Consider the following 19,083-nt stretch of genomic DNA (forward strand, 5'->3'; position numbering starts at 1 on the left):
TTCATATTAGGTTTCTCATTATATGCACATATTAGCGCTTTATTAGGGCAAAAATATTCTAATAAGCCTTGGTCGCTGTGTTCACTTCACCTTAAAAAACAATGTTAAGTAAAAATGATTTGAATTTAGTAAAAATATTTTCAATTTAGTAAAAATAAGTTCAGTTCAGTAAAAATAAGTTCAGTTCAATAAAAATAATTTCAATTCAATAAAAATCAGTAACTCTAATGAAGAAATATAATAGAGAATCAGTAAAAAAATAGTTTTAGTTTAGCAAAATTAATTTCAGTTCAGCTAAAATAATTTAATTAAGTTCTGTAAAATTAATTTCAATTTAGCAAAAATAAGGTGAAGTGAACACGGCCTAAATCCTATTAATTCCTATCTTATTATGTTGGAATAAAAACAAATTATGTCTTGTTGTAGAAAACCTAGACTTTGAATAAATAGTCCCTTAATGAAATAGAAAACACTTTGATAAACAATTTGGTATCTTGTGCATTCATGTGATCATTAGAGTCATTATTATTGATGTTTTATATCAATTGCATGCAATCGAAATATTTGAGTACGTATGTGATATGTTACATGGTTTGACAGACCTACATTATGTATTAACGCTTGCATAACACGTGTTGGTATATTAAGATGGATCGGAATCAAGACGAGCTTCTTTTTTGTTTACTTTCTCCACAATGCTTTCCTATTTGTGATTTGTTTCAATTGTTTTATCCTGATTCTGTTATTTTTATTTATAATAAAAATCACCTCCTATGTGCCTAAATACTTGATAATAAATATACTATTTGAGGCAAGACTTAGTGAGGAATCTTTAAGCTATATCAATCTCATTCCATTTTTAGGGGATTGTCGTTAGTGGGGCTAAACACAGGTATGAAGTTGGTGTGACAACGAGGAATTTGTCGAATTGCAACTGGTCAGAGCATTGCCAACAAAATATAAATTGTGATCATGTACTATTAATTTTGTTTTGTTTTTCTTATTTTAAAATTTTAATGTTTGATACAGCTTTGGCCAAATAATCTACTATTAAGGATTCTAATATTCTATTAAACAGACAATAGCCCGGTAACTAAGGGTGTGGTTAAGCTATGTTATGTTCATGCTATTAGGAACTTATATACTACATCACTTGTCTTTATTTGAATCAAAACAAAAAGTTTGGATCAGATTAGATGTAAATCATGTAATATTTTTAATTTCTTATTTCTTTTTTCTTTTTTTTTTAATTGTTAAAACTTAAAAGTGATCTGAAATTTTGTATTAATTAATACTTCTATTGATAGTAAACTCCATATTGTAATACGTAGTACATATTTTTTTTTTTTGAAAATATATTAGCATACACGTGAAACATGATCAATGTTCAGTCAATCTAGCTAAGGGGTAAAATAACATCAAACTGAAGCAGATTACCAAGCTTGAGTGAAGAGAAAATAGAGCTTCATAATAAAATTAATTAGTTGCTACTTTATAATTAAGATTATATTAACTCTGCCCTTTCCAAAGTTGGCTACAGTTAGTTAAACTATTTAATAAACCTTAATATCATCGTTATTAATGCCATAAAACCCATGTTCATTAGAGATCAAACAAAATGAAGGGTTACCATTGAGAAACTACAATATTTTTTTTACTAGCTTGCTAACAAATGTGATATGCAAAATTAGAGGGTTAGTATTGAAAATTCTCTTTATTAAACTTCCTATGTGAAATTTGTAGAATTTATTCCTTCTAAATTACATTTCCAACCCTTTTTTTTCTCATAATTAACATTGTGAATAATGAAATCATTGCTTTCTAATTTATTTATTTATTTATCAAGCTAGTGTTTTTATTTTGTATTTATTATTATTTTGTGCTTTCTAATATATTAAGTGTAACATGCATTATCTAGATTCTAGCTTTATGTTTTATAAGATTGTTATGTTCGATGAAGTAGTTTTACATATCAACAATATATTTCGTGAATCAAAGTAAGTATACTATCTACTTATTGTAAGACATATTTATCCTATATATTCAAAATTCGACGGTGATTGTTGAAATACTAAATTTTATAAAGTACTCCGTATATGCTAAGTATATCTTATTCCCTGTCGTAGAAAATTGGTTATGGAAAAGTCTTATAATTTAATTGATGAAGATCACCATAAGATAACATATACAATGTATATCAATACATTTTCTTTTATTGAAGTACATCATATATCAATACATTTTGACATATTCCACGAAAGATAAGGGTATACTTCGTATAACTTACTAATATGAAATATTTTTTAAAATAATCATCAAAATAAAGTTTGACAAAATTTTCATTTTAGACTAAGCTTACAGTTGACAAGTTGACCCTTGACAAATGTCAGTCTAATTGTAATTACCTGTATTTTGGCTGCCAAAAATTCTATCAAAAAAGATGGAATATTCTAAAAAAAAAAAAAAAAAAAAAAAAAAAAAAAAAAAAAAAAAAAGTTTAATTGGTTTAAGTTCAACCTTTGTAGGGAGGATTTGAAATTATTTGTAAATCAAATTTCTAAATAGAATATGATATAAACATATGATTAATTGATTAGTTATAATTGTGGTTGAAGTTTTATTTTATTTTTTTAATGTAAGCTTTTGAGATAGTTAAATTAAGCAAGATTATGATTATACATTTATACCCACCAGAATCATGTCTAAATCATGACAGCTAAAACCCACTTAGCTTTATCTTCCACTAGTTTACAATGATAAGAATACTTCTCCGTCTCTTAGCTGACGTTTTCTGTTTATTATCATTCTCAGAATATTTCTAAATTTTGGTTACACTTAAACATTGACATTCATGCATCTATTTCTAAAAAAACCTAAAAAAAAAGGGTTCGGCAATATTAATTTTGCTAATTAGGTTTCAAGGACAATCATCTAATATTTTAAAACTTAATTCAATTTGTAAAAAATAAATTAATTGATACTACCTAGTACAAATGTGAAGGTTTTCAATTAAATGTAGATGTAGGTGTGTTACTAGCTCGCTCTAAGAATCATTTTTTATTTTTAGCTACTCTCTCCGTCTTTAAATAATTACTTCGTAGCATGTTTAATTTTTGTTTTCACTATAAATTTGACCATCGGTTATTAGTAATGCATAAAAACAAATGCTATCATGAAATATATTGTTAAAGGGGTATTAATATAAAGTTTCATAATGTCAAATTATTAATATAAAGTTTCATAATGTCAAATTATTTTTCTTTTACTAATATTTAATTAAATATATGTAGGTTAAATTAATGTATTGGTAATTTGGTATGTGTGTCAAGTTTAATGATATCGATTATTTAAAAACACATAGAGTACTAGATTAAAAGATTCAACAAAATAGAGAGTGGATCGGATCATCGGATATCCGGTTTGAAGGCTAGAGTAACAGTAACGCTGAAAGGAACACACTGGACTTGATGGACCGTGAACGGCCCAAATTTCCAAAATTTAATGGATCCAACTTCCTTAGCAAAAGGCCCAACTTTCAACTTCCAATTTCCAAATAAACATATATCACTTTCCACACTGTTACTCCAAATACATTTTTGCTTCCATATGGTAACCTTGCCTGTTAATAAATTCCGTTAGTGGGATCCTCTCTCCATTTATTAATATTTTTTATCGATTTGCACGTTGAAAAATGTTTCGTAAAAGATTTTAGGGGCTATTTTGGTCCCTAAGATTAATTTGAGCTCAAATTTGTCAAAAAAATATCGTAAATGTCTCGTTTTGCTTATTAAAAAATATCTCGATTTACGTGTTCATATTTTAATACGTAACTTTGTATTATCTTACAGTATTATTTTTTATGCATGTTTGTGAGACATTAAAAAATCATTTGTTGCAATTTAAAAGAAATGGAGCTGAGGTATGTACTTAAAAATACTTCATATGTGTACATCATTTTTTTTGGATGGCCAGGGCTAGTGCTGGTGGTGCTCTCATTGCTTTCACTGCCTTGTTGTATGTCTATATTCTAAAATCTTCTTTCTTTAACTATTTGCTTTGTAAGTGACAATTAATTACTTTTCTTTAACTTGTTTCCGAATGTCACTAATTATGTTGCGATGATTCATCAGGCTAGGAATGCTGCTCAAAGAAGTGGAAATTAAACTGTTGCCGATTCCGTAAGTAAACATATATTCCATGGTTTTTTTATGGCTCGCTGCGTTTTGTTGAACAATTGAGTATTGCTACGTATGTATATATTTTGTTGATTGATTATGCTGATGTTCTTAGGAAAAGCAACTCTTATATCTGACCAAGCTTGAAGTCAAACTTGTGTGGTTAGCACGGCCTTCAAAGAGTTTTTTTTTTTTTCTTTTCAAAATGATACATTGCTCTAGTGTATGATGCAACATACATTATGCAACTAGTGTGATACCAGTAGTTTATCAGTATATGTATGCTAGAAAAGTTGTTTGCACTCCGTAAACGTCAATTTCTGGGACAGAATCAATCTCATGGATAGCTCTAACCAAATGCTATTCTTTACCCTATGACATATTCATAGTATGCTTTATACATTACTCATATACTCCGTAAATTGGTTATGACCCCAGTTGTTTGCTCTTCGTAAACGTCAATTATTTCTAGGACAAAATCGATCTCATGGATATCTCTAACCAAATGAGCTATTTCTTACTCTGAGCTATGACATATTCACAGTTTGCTTTATACATTAATTTATTACTCATATACTCCGTAAATTAGTTACTACCATAAAGTTATCTAGTTAGTATATTTGTACTGTAATTACATTTGCCAATAACGCACTCCTCAAATTTACAAAATTCGCCTTTTAAAAAAAATTAAAAAATAAATTTACAACATTCACAAAAGATTGTTGAAAAGATATGTGATCCACGTCAACACTATGCTTTACTAAGTACGAGTATTATTTGTTGGATTTAATGATTTTGATGATGACACAACCTTACTTACTTACATACTAATAAAGGCTTGATTGTTTGAGTGTGTGATCAGTGCAAAGACTAGGAGAATTACGTGTCGAGCAAAGATACCATGAGGAACAGGAAAGCCAGAAACAAAGTTATCCAAAAAGAAGAGTTCCCTCACAGGAACTGGCGCTTCAGAAATGAAGACTTGAGAAGAGAAGGTTCTCTCAGGGAACAGAAGCTTCAGAGAAGAAGCATCACCAGAGAAGAGAAGTTCCTTCCAAGGAACAGAAGCCTCGGAGTAGAAGCTTCATCAGAGAAACATGAAGACTAAATATTTTACATATTTTAGGATTTATGTAAGTATAAGAAAGTTAGTTACATTCGAATTTACTGTGTGGAATTGGTCTAAAAAGATAATATTGTGCTAGCTAATTTTTAGGAAAGTTGTTATTCTCTAACGATTATCTTTTCAAACAAAAAGATTTTATTTTATCCTTTTCTGATTTTCGGAAAATATGATTTTATTTTCTTTTTCTGATTTTCGGAAAATATTTTTAACAAACTAAAATCTTCCATGTTTTCCAAAACTTGCGGCCTACTCTCCCACGTTCTTCTTCAAGTCGTGGTTCTGCAAAATTGAGGAGTTCATGGTTCCTTAAATTAAGGACATGATCTTCTTAGTGGGCATGAGTAGTGGCGTAATGGGTTTGTTGCACAATGAAGTATTCCAAAGCGTTTATTGCTCTATAAATAGTTCATAATTTCTGTTGGAAAAAACTCGTCCTTGCTCACATAAGTTTTCAAGCTTTTAATTGAGTCAAGCGTCCAATTCCACATAAGTTGATTAGAGTGTTCTTAATGTTCTTATACTAGAGTTTGTTTTTCTTTCGAGTTGTAATTTGGGGAATGGGGAAGTTTGAGTGAACTTCTGTATTGTGAGAAAGAGAAGTGAGAAAGAGAAGAGAAACAGAAGAGAGAAGTGAGAAAGAGAAGAGAAAGAGAAGAGAGAAGTGAGAAGAGAGAAAGAGAAGAGAAGAGTAACAAGTTGGGTAACTTGTTCCTCGGGACTTCAAGTTTGTTGAGGAACTTGAAGTAAGAGTCTTTAGTTTGTAATAGGATTTATTGCCCTATTCTAGTGAAGGTTCTTTTTCCAAAATCCCAAGTGGTCGTGGTTTTTCTCCTTGTTAGGGCCAAGGAGTTTTCCACGTAAAATCTCTCTTGCATTCTTTAGTTCCTTCAGTTAATCTCTCAGTTCCTTTAGCTAACTTAATTTTAATTCCGCAAAAAGTTTGGTTAAACTCTCATACTACAATTCAACCCCCCTTCTTGTAGTATTCATTGAAACAACATTATTCATTATAAATTGAGGAAAAATATTGTTCTAGTAACAATATTACAAATATAATTGGCAACAATCATAATGCGTGACTTGGAAAAATCATTGCCCTGATTTAATTAACCTTTTCCTTTATGAAATGAATTATGATTCCTCTCCAAAAAAAGATATTTTACATATTTTATTAACTTTTGGAATGATAAGCTAGACGAATTACATACGTGTGGGTATGTTAGCTCTCTTCTCGAGGGATATAACTAATGCAACACTTTATGATTTTGCATCAATTATGCTATAAATTGTCGAGTTGCAAGTCGCAACTGATTATCCTATGTAGCAACTTATAACAATGAACGTGTTTTTAATCTTATTATGTTGTTCATATGAATCGGATATGACCAGAAAGATATACCAGCTAGCAGGCAATCCACGTCAGCACTACTGAGTATTCAGTATAAATTAAGAAAGATTATTGTTCTATTAACAGTATTATTAATATAATTGGAAACAATAATATTGCGTGACTTGGAAAACCCATTGCCCTAATTTAATTAAACTTTCCTTTATGAAATATATTTATGAGATATTTATGACATAATATATCATAACCTATTCTGTTATATACTAAATCTTATATTTCCTAATTTATTTACCGCGTTAAACGGGAGTCTTAGCTTGTTCTCTAAGCACACAAATCTTATAAATACAAGCTTATGCTACGTTTTTTTTAATTTTATTCAACACTTGTATTAATTGTTTGTTATTAATTTTATTAGCAAAACTATGTCAATGGCGGAAGAAAATCAAGTGAGATCAAAACCACAAGGCAAAAGAAAAATCGCAATTGCAAAAATAGAAAACAAAGCAAGGAAACAAGTTGCGTTCTCGAAACGAAGGAAGGGTGTTTTCAAAAAGGCTAGTGAATTATGCACCTTATGTAACGCAGAAATCGCGGTCCTTACATTCTCTGAAGCGGGTAAAGTCTTTTCTTTTGGCCATCCAAGTGCTGATGAAGTCATCAATAGGTACATTAATAGTTCAACGTCGTCGCCTTTGTCGTTGTCGTTAGACTCGTCAAGTGTTACAAACGAGGATGTAGGCAAAGAGAAGTTGTCGCACGGTGCAACGTGTAGTAGTGACGAGCAAGATTTGTGTTGGTGGCAAAAGCCTGTTGAAGGGTTAGGGTTGGAAGAACTTGAGAAATTTATGAATTCTTTGATTGAATTAAGGAATAATGTTGCATCTAAAATTGGTAATCGTTGGAGTAACAATAATAATGTTGGTTCTTCGGCAAATACTCCAAAGTCTGGTTTAGATCTTAACGAGGCATACATTCCAAAGAGCAATGGAGCTGATGAGTAGTTTGTAAAAAATTCGCGATTCAATTTCGTTACATAAGCGTATTTTTAGTTTGATTTTATTTTCTTTTCGTTTTCATATGTGATTGATTAATAGCATGTTCAAAGTTGTGATTTTACAGACCTTCGAAAATTTTGGGATTTTGTAATGTACTCCGTAATAATTAATTACTTCTATATGTGATTTATTGATTGATATTGATATTTTATTTTTATTTTTTTGGTGTTTAGAAACTCATATATGTGATATTTTTTAGTAATGAGTGATATTTTATTTTAATTACTTCTATATGTGATATTTTTAGAAATGTGTGATGAGAATGGATTCCAATATTTCTTAGAATCAGGGAATCTCTAACCACTCAAGCTATTCCCCACATCATTGATTGATTTATTTGAGATGAAATTCTAAACTTTAATTTAGAAGTTTTTGTTTAATGTTATTAATATTTGACTATCTACTAAGTAAAATCAAGGTAAGAAGTTAATTTTGTACTTTGGACTTTTGTATTCTAAGCCCAAATCCAGTAAGTCCATTCCCTAATTAAGGCCCACAAGATCCATAGCATTGTAAACATTTTTAAAAGTGAAAATATGACCTTTGATTTGCATGATAAGGCACTTCACCATATCAAATACAGTAGTACTTCACCTTGGAATCAAACCCAGGATGTACTTGTATGCTATTCATGGCTTTACGTGTGGACTGTGGAGTTCATTGACAATTTGTACGAATTAGGCCCTGTTCACTTCATTTTAAAAAAATGATATTAAGTAAAAATAATTTCAATTTAGTAAAAATAAGTTAAGTTCAGTTCAGTAAAATTAATTCCAGTTCAGTAAAAATAAGTTCAGTTCAGCAAAAATAATTTAAGTTTAGTAAAATTAATTTAAGTTCAGTAAAAATAATTTAAATTCAGCAAATATAATTTTGTTTCATTAAAAATAATTTCAGTTCAGCAAAAATAAGGTGAAGTGAACAGGGCCTTATAATGAATTAATTGCTCAAGTAATTTGAAAAAATATCATGAAAATTTTGTTTTAAAATACTTATTCATACAATGTGTATAATACATTAATACTATCATATAATGTATTAAAGGCGATATAATTAAAAGTTAAAATAGAAAAAGTACGCTTTTCTCTCGTTATATTATGAGTTAGATTAAATTTTCTTTGGTAATATTAAATTTAGAATGTATGACTTATTGAGAAAATAGCACTATTGTAATCTACTTTTAACACCTCGACTAATTTTTATTTCGCAACCGCCTTAATAGCTCACAATCTAATTAAGGAAATTAAATTAAGCTAAGAATTGACATGATCACTCCCCATAAACAACACTATGAGTAAATGAATTTGTCCTTGAAAGAGTCTGCAACAGGGTAAACTAATAATCTACACACGTATATATACAGCTACTTTTTGTCCAATTGAATCACATTTAGCATGATAATATGTTAAACTCTTAAATCCCAAAAAAAGAAAAAAATGCATAAACAAAAGGGTAGAAGAATTTATTAAAAGGCAATAAATGATAGTTTGGTGTATACAGTAAAAGATGTTGATTGATCATTTCTACTACTTCAACAGTACATTATTCATCCGAGGAGACATATATAAAATTGATCATCTTCCTATATTTTCATATTTGTATACAATTATTTTTATCAAAAAAATATATAAATAAAAATTCTTTAAAAGTCTCAAATTTGCACTCAAGAGCATTCCCTTTGTCCCTCTTTCATTTTCTCTAAGGTCACCTTTCAAACTATTTATTTATAAATAAATGGTCCCGCCCTTTAAACTCAACCTTATGACCTAAACCCATATATACGGCCTTTAACCTCTTATGGCTTGACTTAATCATTTTTCTCTTGCTTATCTTTCGTTTTCGTGATTGTTACATATTTCCAACAACAAAACATATAATCAATAACGAGTACGAGTTGAGCAAGGAAGATGAGGGTAGGTTTGTTATTGCTTCTTGTTCTACTCTTGCTTCTTACTCATGATACGGGTGTTCTTGTGTCGGCGGCTCGTTCCATTATTTTTTCTAGTGAAATTAGTGTTGATCATCGTTCCGAAATGAAGTTCAAGTCCAATACGGAGTCTAAGGAAGATGATGTTGTAATAGATGGTGATTTTGTTGGAAATGTTACGGGTTTGGATGATAAACGGCTTGTTCCAACGGGCTCAAATCCATTGCATAATAGGTAATTTAAGATATGATTTTAGGGCATGTAATAAGGCTTATTATATTGTTTAATATGAGTGTTATTCATTTTTATTTCATCGTGTAGAAATGTTTTGAGGCTTTTAACTTAATTAGTTGTATTTTTTTTGAATAGTTAGCTTAAGTAGTGAAGTAGTCTATTGTTTTTTTCTCACTTTTTTTTTTGTGGGTGTTGCTAATTTTCTATATATGAAGCTGAAAGTTTTATGTATGATGATCATCATTCTTTAGATCCCTATTCTTTCTTCAATTCCTTTTGCTAATTATTTCTTTAAAGTTTTATATGTGATGATCATCATTCTTTAGATCTCTATTCTTTCTTCAATTCCTGTATTTTGCTAATTTCTTTGTGTGGGTGAGCTTTTCGCAAGGTTATTTTTTGATATTCTTGTCACTTATATGATCATATATATTGGGTTTTCCACGCCACATAATGGGATTTTTCGGAATATTGAAATATGAGATTGAATGATTTTGCTCATCTATGAGATGAGGTTATCTTGACTATATTTATTTTTTAGTGTAAGAATCAAATAGTGTAATTTTCCTTTCCTTATAACTTTACAAGATGTTAAATTCATACTTCATACATTAGTATAACAGCCTTAGATTAATTGTTTCTGAAATGTGTATTATTGGTTGGTCAAGCTGAATTCTAAGAATTAAAGATAGTAAGGAAGTAAGAACTTTTCTAGCTAATAAGTTCCCTATTATGCTACTATCATAAGCACTTGAATATGCTACTATTGAATTTAAAGCTGGAGAGTCCTATTTAATTTACAGGACCACTCAACGGATTTTAATTCCAATATTTATTTTAGAAGTACAATGTAACTAGTTGTTTGGAGAATCCCTTGTTGGAGAATTTTAATTAACCTTCCGTTTTTCATCTAGTTTGATTGTTTTATTTTCGTATTTCCATATAGTCAAACTTACCATTGAACAACATTTATTTGCTCATGCAAAAACCTTCAATCACTATGGAATAATAAAAAGCAATGATTTTGAATCGTGAAATAAATTGTTAGGAGATACTTTGTACTTCGTATGTTATTACTACGTATCAAATTACAATTATACCAACATGAATAACCCAATATTAATCCTATTTACATTTTTGAAAATTGAATGAACCGATCGAAATCCAAGACATTTTGGCATTATGCAAGTTGGAAGAAAGTTTATGTTGTCAACAGTATGAGGCAATTGCATTGATTGTATTATGATGCAAAAGAGGGAAAATAGAGCATTTAATATGAAGGTCAGAAACTCAGGGATTCTTGAACAGGGATTGCTGGTTACTTTATACATGTAATGTATATGATGTTGTACCTACATTTAGTTATTGCACCACAAAGCTGTTACACATTGACCTTGACTTAATTGCCTGACAACTCTCACTTTCTTTGAGTCTTCTCTTCTCTTGGCATGCCCAAGAGAAAGTCTTTACTCTTGCCTCTTTTTTCACTCTTGCTATGCTTTTGTGTTGGAATGTGTAGTTCTCCAATGTACAACCAAATTCCGTTTAAGCGTATCAATAAGTTGAGGAGGGTCCGTGGAGATAAGTTATGGGTTCGAATTTTCCCTCCCCTATTTGTAATAGATAATGTCCTCCAAGCTCATTTTGAGTGGATGAATTTTGCGAGGTTTTGATCATTACTATTGTAATTTGATTGAATTTTACATCTTTATTGCATAGTGTAGGGCATTACCATCATTTCTTGAATGTTCGATATAAACATGACTTATGATGAGTTAGAGTACCTATAGATTCAAAATATCATCATGTTATATCAGCTTATGTCAAAGATAATTGTTTACATTGCATTATAGTAGACTAAAATAAACCATAAGATTACATAACTCTCATACATATATGCATATGTCAAAAACTCCAATCATAAAGAACATACAAATACTCAAACTTAAAAGTTGATTTACTTGATTGAGATTATAGGAATGTACTTGGAGACTACTATCTTGTCATATACAGTATGTACAAGATTGTAGATTTGTTGTTAAAGTACATACTTGAGAGTTGAGACCTTAACTAGGTTGTGGTATTGAGGGACCTTTTTTTATTCTTTTTTTTAAAAGTAATTCTTACAATTAGTATATAACGATCGGATTATAATTTAAAAATTCAATCCTCAAAATTCTACCAATGCAATGTCATGTTTAAAGAACCTATGATTAACTCAATCATGTGCTACTCGAGAGGAAACGTCGTGTAATGAATAAAATAATGCATTGGTTTAAGAAAAAAAGGTATAATTCCCCCTACTATTACATGTTGTTTTTCTCTTAAATACTCCATCCGTTTCTAAATGTTGTTTCCACTTTAACGTTTGTGAGATAAAAACAATCAAAGTAGGAATATCGTTTAAAGAGAAGAGTATTACAATTTTTTAGTCTACAACAAAGTAATGCATAGATATTAGGTTAATTTTTTTATGGTATATTTTATAGATTTAAAATTGGCAGTCAATAATAATGTGTTGTCACTTTCTAAACCCTTGATGAGGTTAATGTTATGTCTATTGAAGTTTAAAGGTAAGTTCAGAGAGCATAGGGCTAAGCAAGGAGACACACAGAGGTTGAACAAGGGCAACAAACTGCCATGTTTTAAATGATTTATGTATCATTGTGCTACCTGCCTTTAATTTTTCCTCTTTGTAGGCTGCACTAGTTTTATTGGTTTTGCTCTGATCTTGGCAGTGCTTCTTATCATACAATGATACATAAATGATCTTCTTGTTCAGTTTACATGTCCATTAAAAAAGAAAAGAGGATGTTTACATATTTTTACCCCTTATTTGGTATGATATGTTTGGTATAAGAATGATATTTTATTTATTATATCCCTAGAATACGTTTCTTCACCCCTTTTGAATCAAATATCTCAGGATGTTTTTATATTTCACATAGGACGTGTGGAAGTTGACGCATTGACATTGTACAAATCGCTCTATGTACGTTGTATAAGTCCCTTAAAAGAAACAAAAAAAAATACTAAGTTTAGCCCAAGGGATTTCAGATCATTTGCTTGGAACCACGCTTCTGCCATGGAATTTATGTGTTGATAGGACATTTTAAATTAGCAATGTTGTTTGCACAGTTGAATCGATGCTAAGATAGTTTATGAGAATGAGCTGTTGTTAGAAGGCATTACTTTTAAAATTGAAATAATATAGAGACAAGCTTGATAAAAAAAAAAATACAATCATATAGCTTCAACTCAGCTTGAGGGCTACAGCAAACCAGGTTTGCCATGACAAATATAGAAACGGGCAAGTTATCCTACACTACGCGCCACTGTCATCAGCTAAATAACTAGTAGTTACAATCCAAGTCAGAAACTAGATAGTGGCACCTTCTAAGAATCAGAAAAACAATGAGCTAAAACTAGTCAGAAACTAAATTCTAGATAAGAAGCAACACTTCAGAGTAACAAACAAACTCCCAACTTGTCACGGAGAAGTGACCTTGCTCCTGATTCTGCTTGAGCGCCTGATTGGAGTCACCACTTCGTCATCTAGCTGTAAAGTTCATTAAAATGAGGCATTAGTTAGTAATTGTATATACCAAAATCAAAGCCATATTATGTTTATCAGTTTAATTAAGAACTTACTTGTTTGGAATGTACTATGCCATAAGTGGTGAAACTACCATAAGATGAACCCATTGTGTATTCAGATGAAGAAGAAGCAAGAGACTCTCTCTTGTGATTCCTCCTAGAGCTCTTTTCCACACTTTGAGCTTCATCGCTGCCCCTTGGGTCCGTCTTCTTGTAATAAGATGAGGTCTTTTGGAAGCTGCTCAACTCTGAGGGGCAGGACTCACCAATCATATCTACCTCAACTGGACCGCTGCAGGAAGATGGGTTCTCACGGACCTTATGTTCGATTTTCCTTGCTATGGGAACAAAAGATGAATTTTCCTTCTGCACGACATGAGCATCAGCTAAAGGTGTTGAAACTGCTGGAGTCTCTTTCTTTGACTTCTTCACAAACTTAAAGGCTGTGGCAGCCAATAGAGACAAAACAACCAAGCTGACTGCTGCTGTAATTGGAGCCAAACTTCTCTCACTTGCCTCAAGAATCTGAGAAATTAAATCTGCACCTTCAACAACCAAACTTCTTGAAGCTGATTGAACCTTAACCTCCTCGCTTTCATCAGACAATAACTCAACATCACTAAATGGAACATTTGCTGTTGTAACTTGAGAGTGAACTTCAGGACCAGGTGAGGATGAAGATGGTTGATCCTCAACCATCAAATCACTTTGGGACTCATCATGAACAGCAGAATTTACAAGATCATGTTCTGCTTCCTGATTTTCAGGATCATCAAGCACTGATAATCCTTCAGTCATCTCGACAGCAGAATCCTTGTGCTCAAGCACAGATGTTTTTTCTAGTTTTTCTGGATCGTCAGACAGTGATGCTTCTTCAGACATTTCGACGATAGCATCATCCTCAAACACAGATTCCTCGAGCACAGAACTTTCTTCTGTGTTTTTGGGCTCATACTCCTCTATTATCACTTGGTCGATGATAGGAAGGCCAGAACTTTGTTTGAGTACATCCGCCTCACAATCATCTAGCTTTATCAATTCTGTTTCATCCTCAAAAATGACAGTTTCAGCCGCTTTTTTCATTGCTGTATCTACTCCAACTTCCTTTCCCAACCAAGGCCTAAACTCAAACCCTTTTACCAAATAATCATTCTCAACCTCCGCTTCTTGCCAACCAGTTAAGTTATTAAATGGCAATGGACTAAACTTAATTTCTCTTTCCTTAGAAATCATTTGGGACAAGTAACCCACTGATTGAGCAGACAACACCTTGGCATTTAGGAACAGCACATTGAAATTATCTTTGGCAAGATCAGCAGCTACCCAAGAATTGCTATAAATCTGAGAAATAATCTTTCCCTGGTTTATAGCATTTCCATCTCCTGGATAATACATGGAAAAGGATATGGAGCCAAGCAGGATAAAAAATAGGAAAGCGACAGCTTTCCACTTCCCACTAAACCGAGTCCTCGGCTCAATTTTGGACTCAACAATTTCATCAAGCTCCTCACTTTTTGGGGAGCTTGATTCTGAAGATAAAGGCTCAGCTGAAGAAGAAGTTTCTTCTTGTACTTCCTGTGAAGTTTCTGACTGGACTTCATCACAATTCTCAGCCTCAGAAACTGAATCCGAACCAAAGTCATCTTCCAACCTTACACCTTGATTGATATAGCTTTCAATTCTAGGATTGGGTTTGTAGTGAAGGAATTGAGGCCTAGGGGAAAGAAAATTGGTTTTGGGATCATATGGTGAATGAAAAGGGTCAGCATCAAGAGGAGCAATCACAGATGGTGAAGAAGAAATATTGTTTTTGGTATCCAAACCCACATTATTATTAGCAACAACTTTCGGCATTTCACTTTGAGGTAAAATCTCAGGAGATTTTGTAGTGGACTTCAAGGGTATTTCAGGACTAAGTACCACTAGATCAGATTCTGATTCAATCTTTCCTACTCCAGGACTTAAATAAGCAACTTTGTTCTCAAGTTCTGTGTTGGAGACCTCATTGCCCACTTTGTTAAAATCTGAAATCATTGAGAAAGGAGGAGTGCCCATGTCTGTTTTTGACTCATTTTCACCAGTAAAATCCAATGAATTCGTCGAAAAGAAATGAAATTTCCCATCTGACAGAGAAGCAGAAGTGCGAATGGCTTCATTTCGCTCTCCTAAGACTTTCTTCCTTGGCGATGGATTGATCTTCGAGGCTGCAGAGATTGTTGGTGACATGAAGTTCTTGGTCCCTTTTAAAACAGAAGGTGATCGAACTCGTGCAATTGGCTTCAAATTGGGATCTCTTTCATTCTCTTTTTGCTCATGATCTCCAATGCCAGCCCCACATTCTCTACCAAATGAACTTCTTCTAGCATACTCTATAATTTGGAAAAGTACTCAAAACATCATTCACCAAATCAACGAAAAAATTGTACTACAAATATAAACACAGATTATAAAATACCAAAACTGAAAATATGATCAATACAATCCCACATTTTCTACCACATGAACAGTCTTACAAACTATGTATAAGTTGGAAATGAACTCAAAACATCACTCAGCAAATCAAACAATAAATGACAAAGAAAACGAAGTATAAAGATAAAGAATAATAAAATTGGAAAAACGATCGAAAAATGATCATTACATCTAATCACAACCTATAGCAATAAATAAATAAACAAATATTCAACCGGGAATACTAATTAATCATGATGACAAATTGACAATAACAACAACAACGACAATATCCGCTTCGAAACTAATCAAAACGACATTTACAACATCTTCATACAGCAATGTAATTAAAAAAAGACGAAATTATAGAGCAATAAATCATGTTTAACAAAGGGTGTAAGATGAGAAAGAACTATAATTGCATAATACAAGAATTAAGATAAAGTATTTCAGGAATTATATACTTCACCTCAATTTCAGTAATTAACCACAAAAACATCACATTTAGAAGCTCCATCAAATTAGATGAACACACAAATAAATTGACTACTTCGTATCACTAGAAAAAAAAATAAATAAAATAACAATCACAAAAACGCATTAAAATATAGATAACACAGTAGTTAATTAGTTAATCGAGGAATCATTATTCATTCTAAAACAAATTTTAATAAATTAAAAGCAGAGAGAGATATAGAGGGGTTACCAGCAGGACTATTAACAGGGGTATTGGGGGTAAAACTTCTGGGTTGAGTAGCAATGGAAGATTTAGGAAATGGGTATCCACTAAAACTCTTCCTAACACCAACCCCTTCTCGTTCTTGATCATTTCTTGAATTGGGATTAGGGTTAGGGTTTGATCGCATTGAAATTGGGGATGGAGATCTATTTGAGGAACTAATCACCATTGATATTGAATTTGATTTGATTATTATTCAGATTTTCGATTGTTAATTTTATTTTTGGCAAAGTTTGGATCTTTTTTGGAAAAGAATTTTGAGTTTTTTGCAGTTTACAGAAGAGAAATTGGGAGAAGAAGAACTGAGGAGTGTTGATTGAGTAGTAAAGTGTAACGGCTAGTTTAGGAAGGTGGTGTTGGAATTTAAGTGGGTGGGTTTTTTTCGACCGTTGAAGTTAAGAAAAGATTTCGAATGTGAATTTGGGTTTAAAAGGTTGGAGCCGTTGGATGGTATTATCATATGAAAATGGAAAGTAGAAAACTATGGAGTATAATAGTAATTGATTTTGTGACGATATTGTAGGGTTTTGTTAGCCGTTTTAGAATCTTTACATGTTGACCAAAAGGATAATATTAGTAGTAGTATTTTTGTAATTGTGTTAGCAATGAGTTAAAGATTGATGTGATTGATACTACTACGAGAGAGAAAAATTGAAAGTTATGTGATGTTGAGTCTTCCACTCTTCCAGGATAATATTTAGTGTTAAAGATTAATGAGTTAAAGGTTATGTTTGGTATTTCTAAAACTGAATATACCTATAACCTTTAAAAGCCAAAACATGAAAAATAAGCAATGCATCTCGAGTCTTGACAAGGAAATCTTTATCTATAGTGCTTGGACTATTGCCCATAGAAAAGGAACAAGTACATTTTTGCCCGTGCCTCCTATTTCTCTAAATTGATTTGATTTTAACTTTTATTATATCTCTCTCCCAAATCTATTCCCAACCATATATTATTATTTTTTTTTTTTTTTTTTGTAATATTCAGAATTCTATTAGACATACAAAGATACAAAAAGAATGTTTTAAGGTGTTGTCGATAGTTATAATGCTCTAGTAGAGGTTCGTTCACCATATCATGTGGTTGAAAGTACAATGATATGATTTTGACTAGTTAGCAAATCTAGGATTGTTCTCAAGCTACCAACTTTGATATCTAAGTTAATTTTCTATATGGAATAATAATGGTAAGCTGAAGTTAATTTGTACTAATTTGTATCCCCGATCAAGTTGGAATCAAATTTGGCCTCGGTCATTGTGTTTGGGAAGGTGGAGATAACTCAATTCCAAGCTAAATTAAATCATCCAATTCTCAATGTATACAAAGCATGATGTAATTAAATAATTAAGGTTGATTCAATTTTACGAGGTTTATAGATTATAACAGTTGGGGTTGTAAGGATAGATTGCCTCAGTTGAGGCAATTAAGTTTTAATCTAATTTGGGTCATCAAATTTCCAATTTCTACGAGATGAAACTCATACGTGCAAATACCAGTTTGCCTCGTGCTCAAGTGAGCCTTACCTAGAACATGGCACGAAATAGTCGTATCGTGCCTAGAAAACAAGGCATGAAATAGACATGTGCTGTGTCAGGCTTATGCCGATCTTTCCCAAATCAAGCTCATGCATAGCCCAGTTTGCGTGTCGTATTAGTAGCTCGTAATACTTTTTATATGTTTTGTTAGATTGTTAAAAAAATAGTGGATTGACACAGTGTACACGTGTCGGATTCATGTCAAATTTGAAAAATAAGCCCACGCACGGCCCAGGGTCTACTAGGGTTTCTCTCGTGCCATATCGGGTCAGACCATTTTCATGTCGCACTATCGTGCTAGCCTGACCCATTTCCATCTCTACGGGTGGGCCAACAAATACCCAAGAGTCCAAGACGTTGAATACCAAATTACGTGCTAGTCTGCTACCAATCTACCAACATCCTTCCAGTTCCAGCCCATCTCCATCGTCGTCGATTCGACGCTTCACACACTTGCCCAGCTCTAACATTTTGGAAAGAGAGAGAAAGAGAAGAGAAGAGTGAGTCACCGAAATCAATTTCACAATATCATCACTCTTTTTTTTCTACCATCTTCAACCTAAACCCCCCTTTTTAATCATCATTATTATATTTGAAGATTAATTTAATGGCGATGAATTGAGCTAGGGCTTTGGAAATCATCCTTCAATGGCGGCGAATCCTTCGTCCTTGCGCTTCAACCCTGCTGCTGGTGGTTATGGCAACCTTGATGCAGTCAATCGCGTTCTCTCTGATCTCTGCATCAAAGGAATTCCTAAGGTTTGTCTTCAATTTCAGCTTCCTTTCCTTTTCCTCGATTTTTTAGATTAAATTAGTGATTGTAAGTGAGCTTGTTGTTGAGAGAAATTAGGTGATTGTAAGTAGGTTTTTGTTGTTTGCTTGAATTGTAAATT

The 19,083-nt window shown here is 32.1% G+C and overlaps 3 protein-coding genes across 4 annotated transcripts in view; 2 read left to right on the forward strand and 1 right to left on the reverse strand.

The window, feature by feature from the left end:
- Positions 1–7,077: 7,077 nt before the first annotated feature.
- Positions 7,078–7,650, forward strand: LOC145589279 (agamous-like MADS-box protein AGL62). The gene has a single exon (XM_081645805.1). The coding sequence runs from the start codon at positions 7,078–7,080 to the stop codon at positions 7,648–7,650; it is 573 nt and encodes a 190-aa protein (XP_081501931.1).
- A 5,434-nt stretch (positions 7,651–13,084) lies between these two features.
- On the reverse strand, positions 13,085–17,028 carry LOC145588482 (uncharacterized). The gene is made up of 3 exons (XM_081645128.1): positions 16,620–17,028; positions 13,517–15,831; positions 13,085–13,424 (listed from the first exon to the last, which is right to left on the reverse strand). The coding sequence occupies exons 1-3, from the start codon at positions 16,819–16,821 to the stop codon at positions 13,356–13,358; spliced, it is 2,586 nt and encodes an 861-aa protein (XP_081501254.1). The 5' UTR covers positions 16,822–17,028; the 3' UTR covers positions 13,085–13,355.
- A 1,585-nt stretch (positions 17,029–18,613) lies between these two features.
- Positions 18,614–19,083, forward strand: part of LOC145590145 (serine/threonine-protein kinase TOR-like) — a 29,498-nt gene continuing 29,028 nt past the window's right edge. For both annotated transcript variants that reach the window (XM_081646893.1, XM_081646894.1), the window contains exon 1: positions 18,614–18,949. In XM_081646893.1, the coding sequence (XP_081503019.1) occupies positions 18,839–18,949 (111 nt within the window). In that variant the 5' untranslated portion in view covers positions 18,614–18,838. The remainder of the gene's footprint in view (positions 18,950–19,083) is intronic.

This window comes from Chenopodium album, chromosome 17, assembly GCF_948465745.1.
Source record: "Chenopodium album chromosome 17, dcCheAlbu1.1, whole genome shotgun sequence".
Lineage (NCBI taxonomy): Eukaryota > Viridiplantae > Streptophyta > Magnoliopsida > Caryophyllales > Amaranthaceae > Chenopodium > Chenopodium album.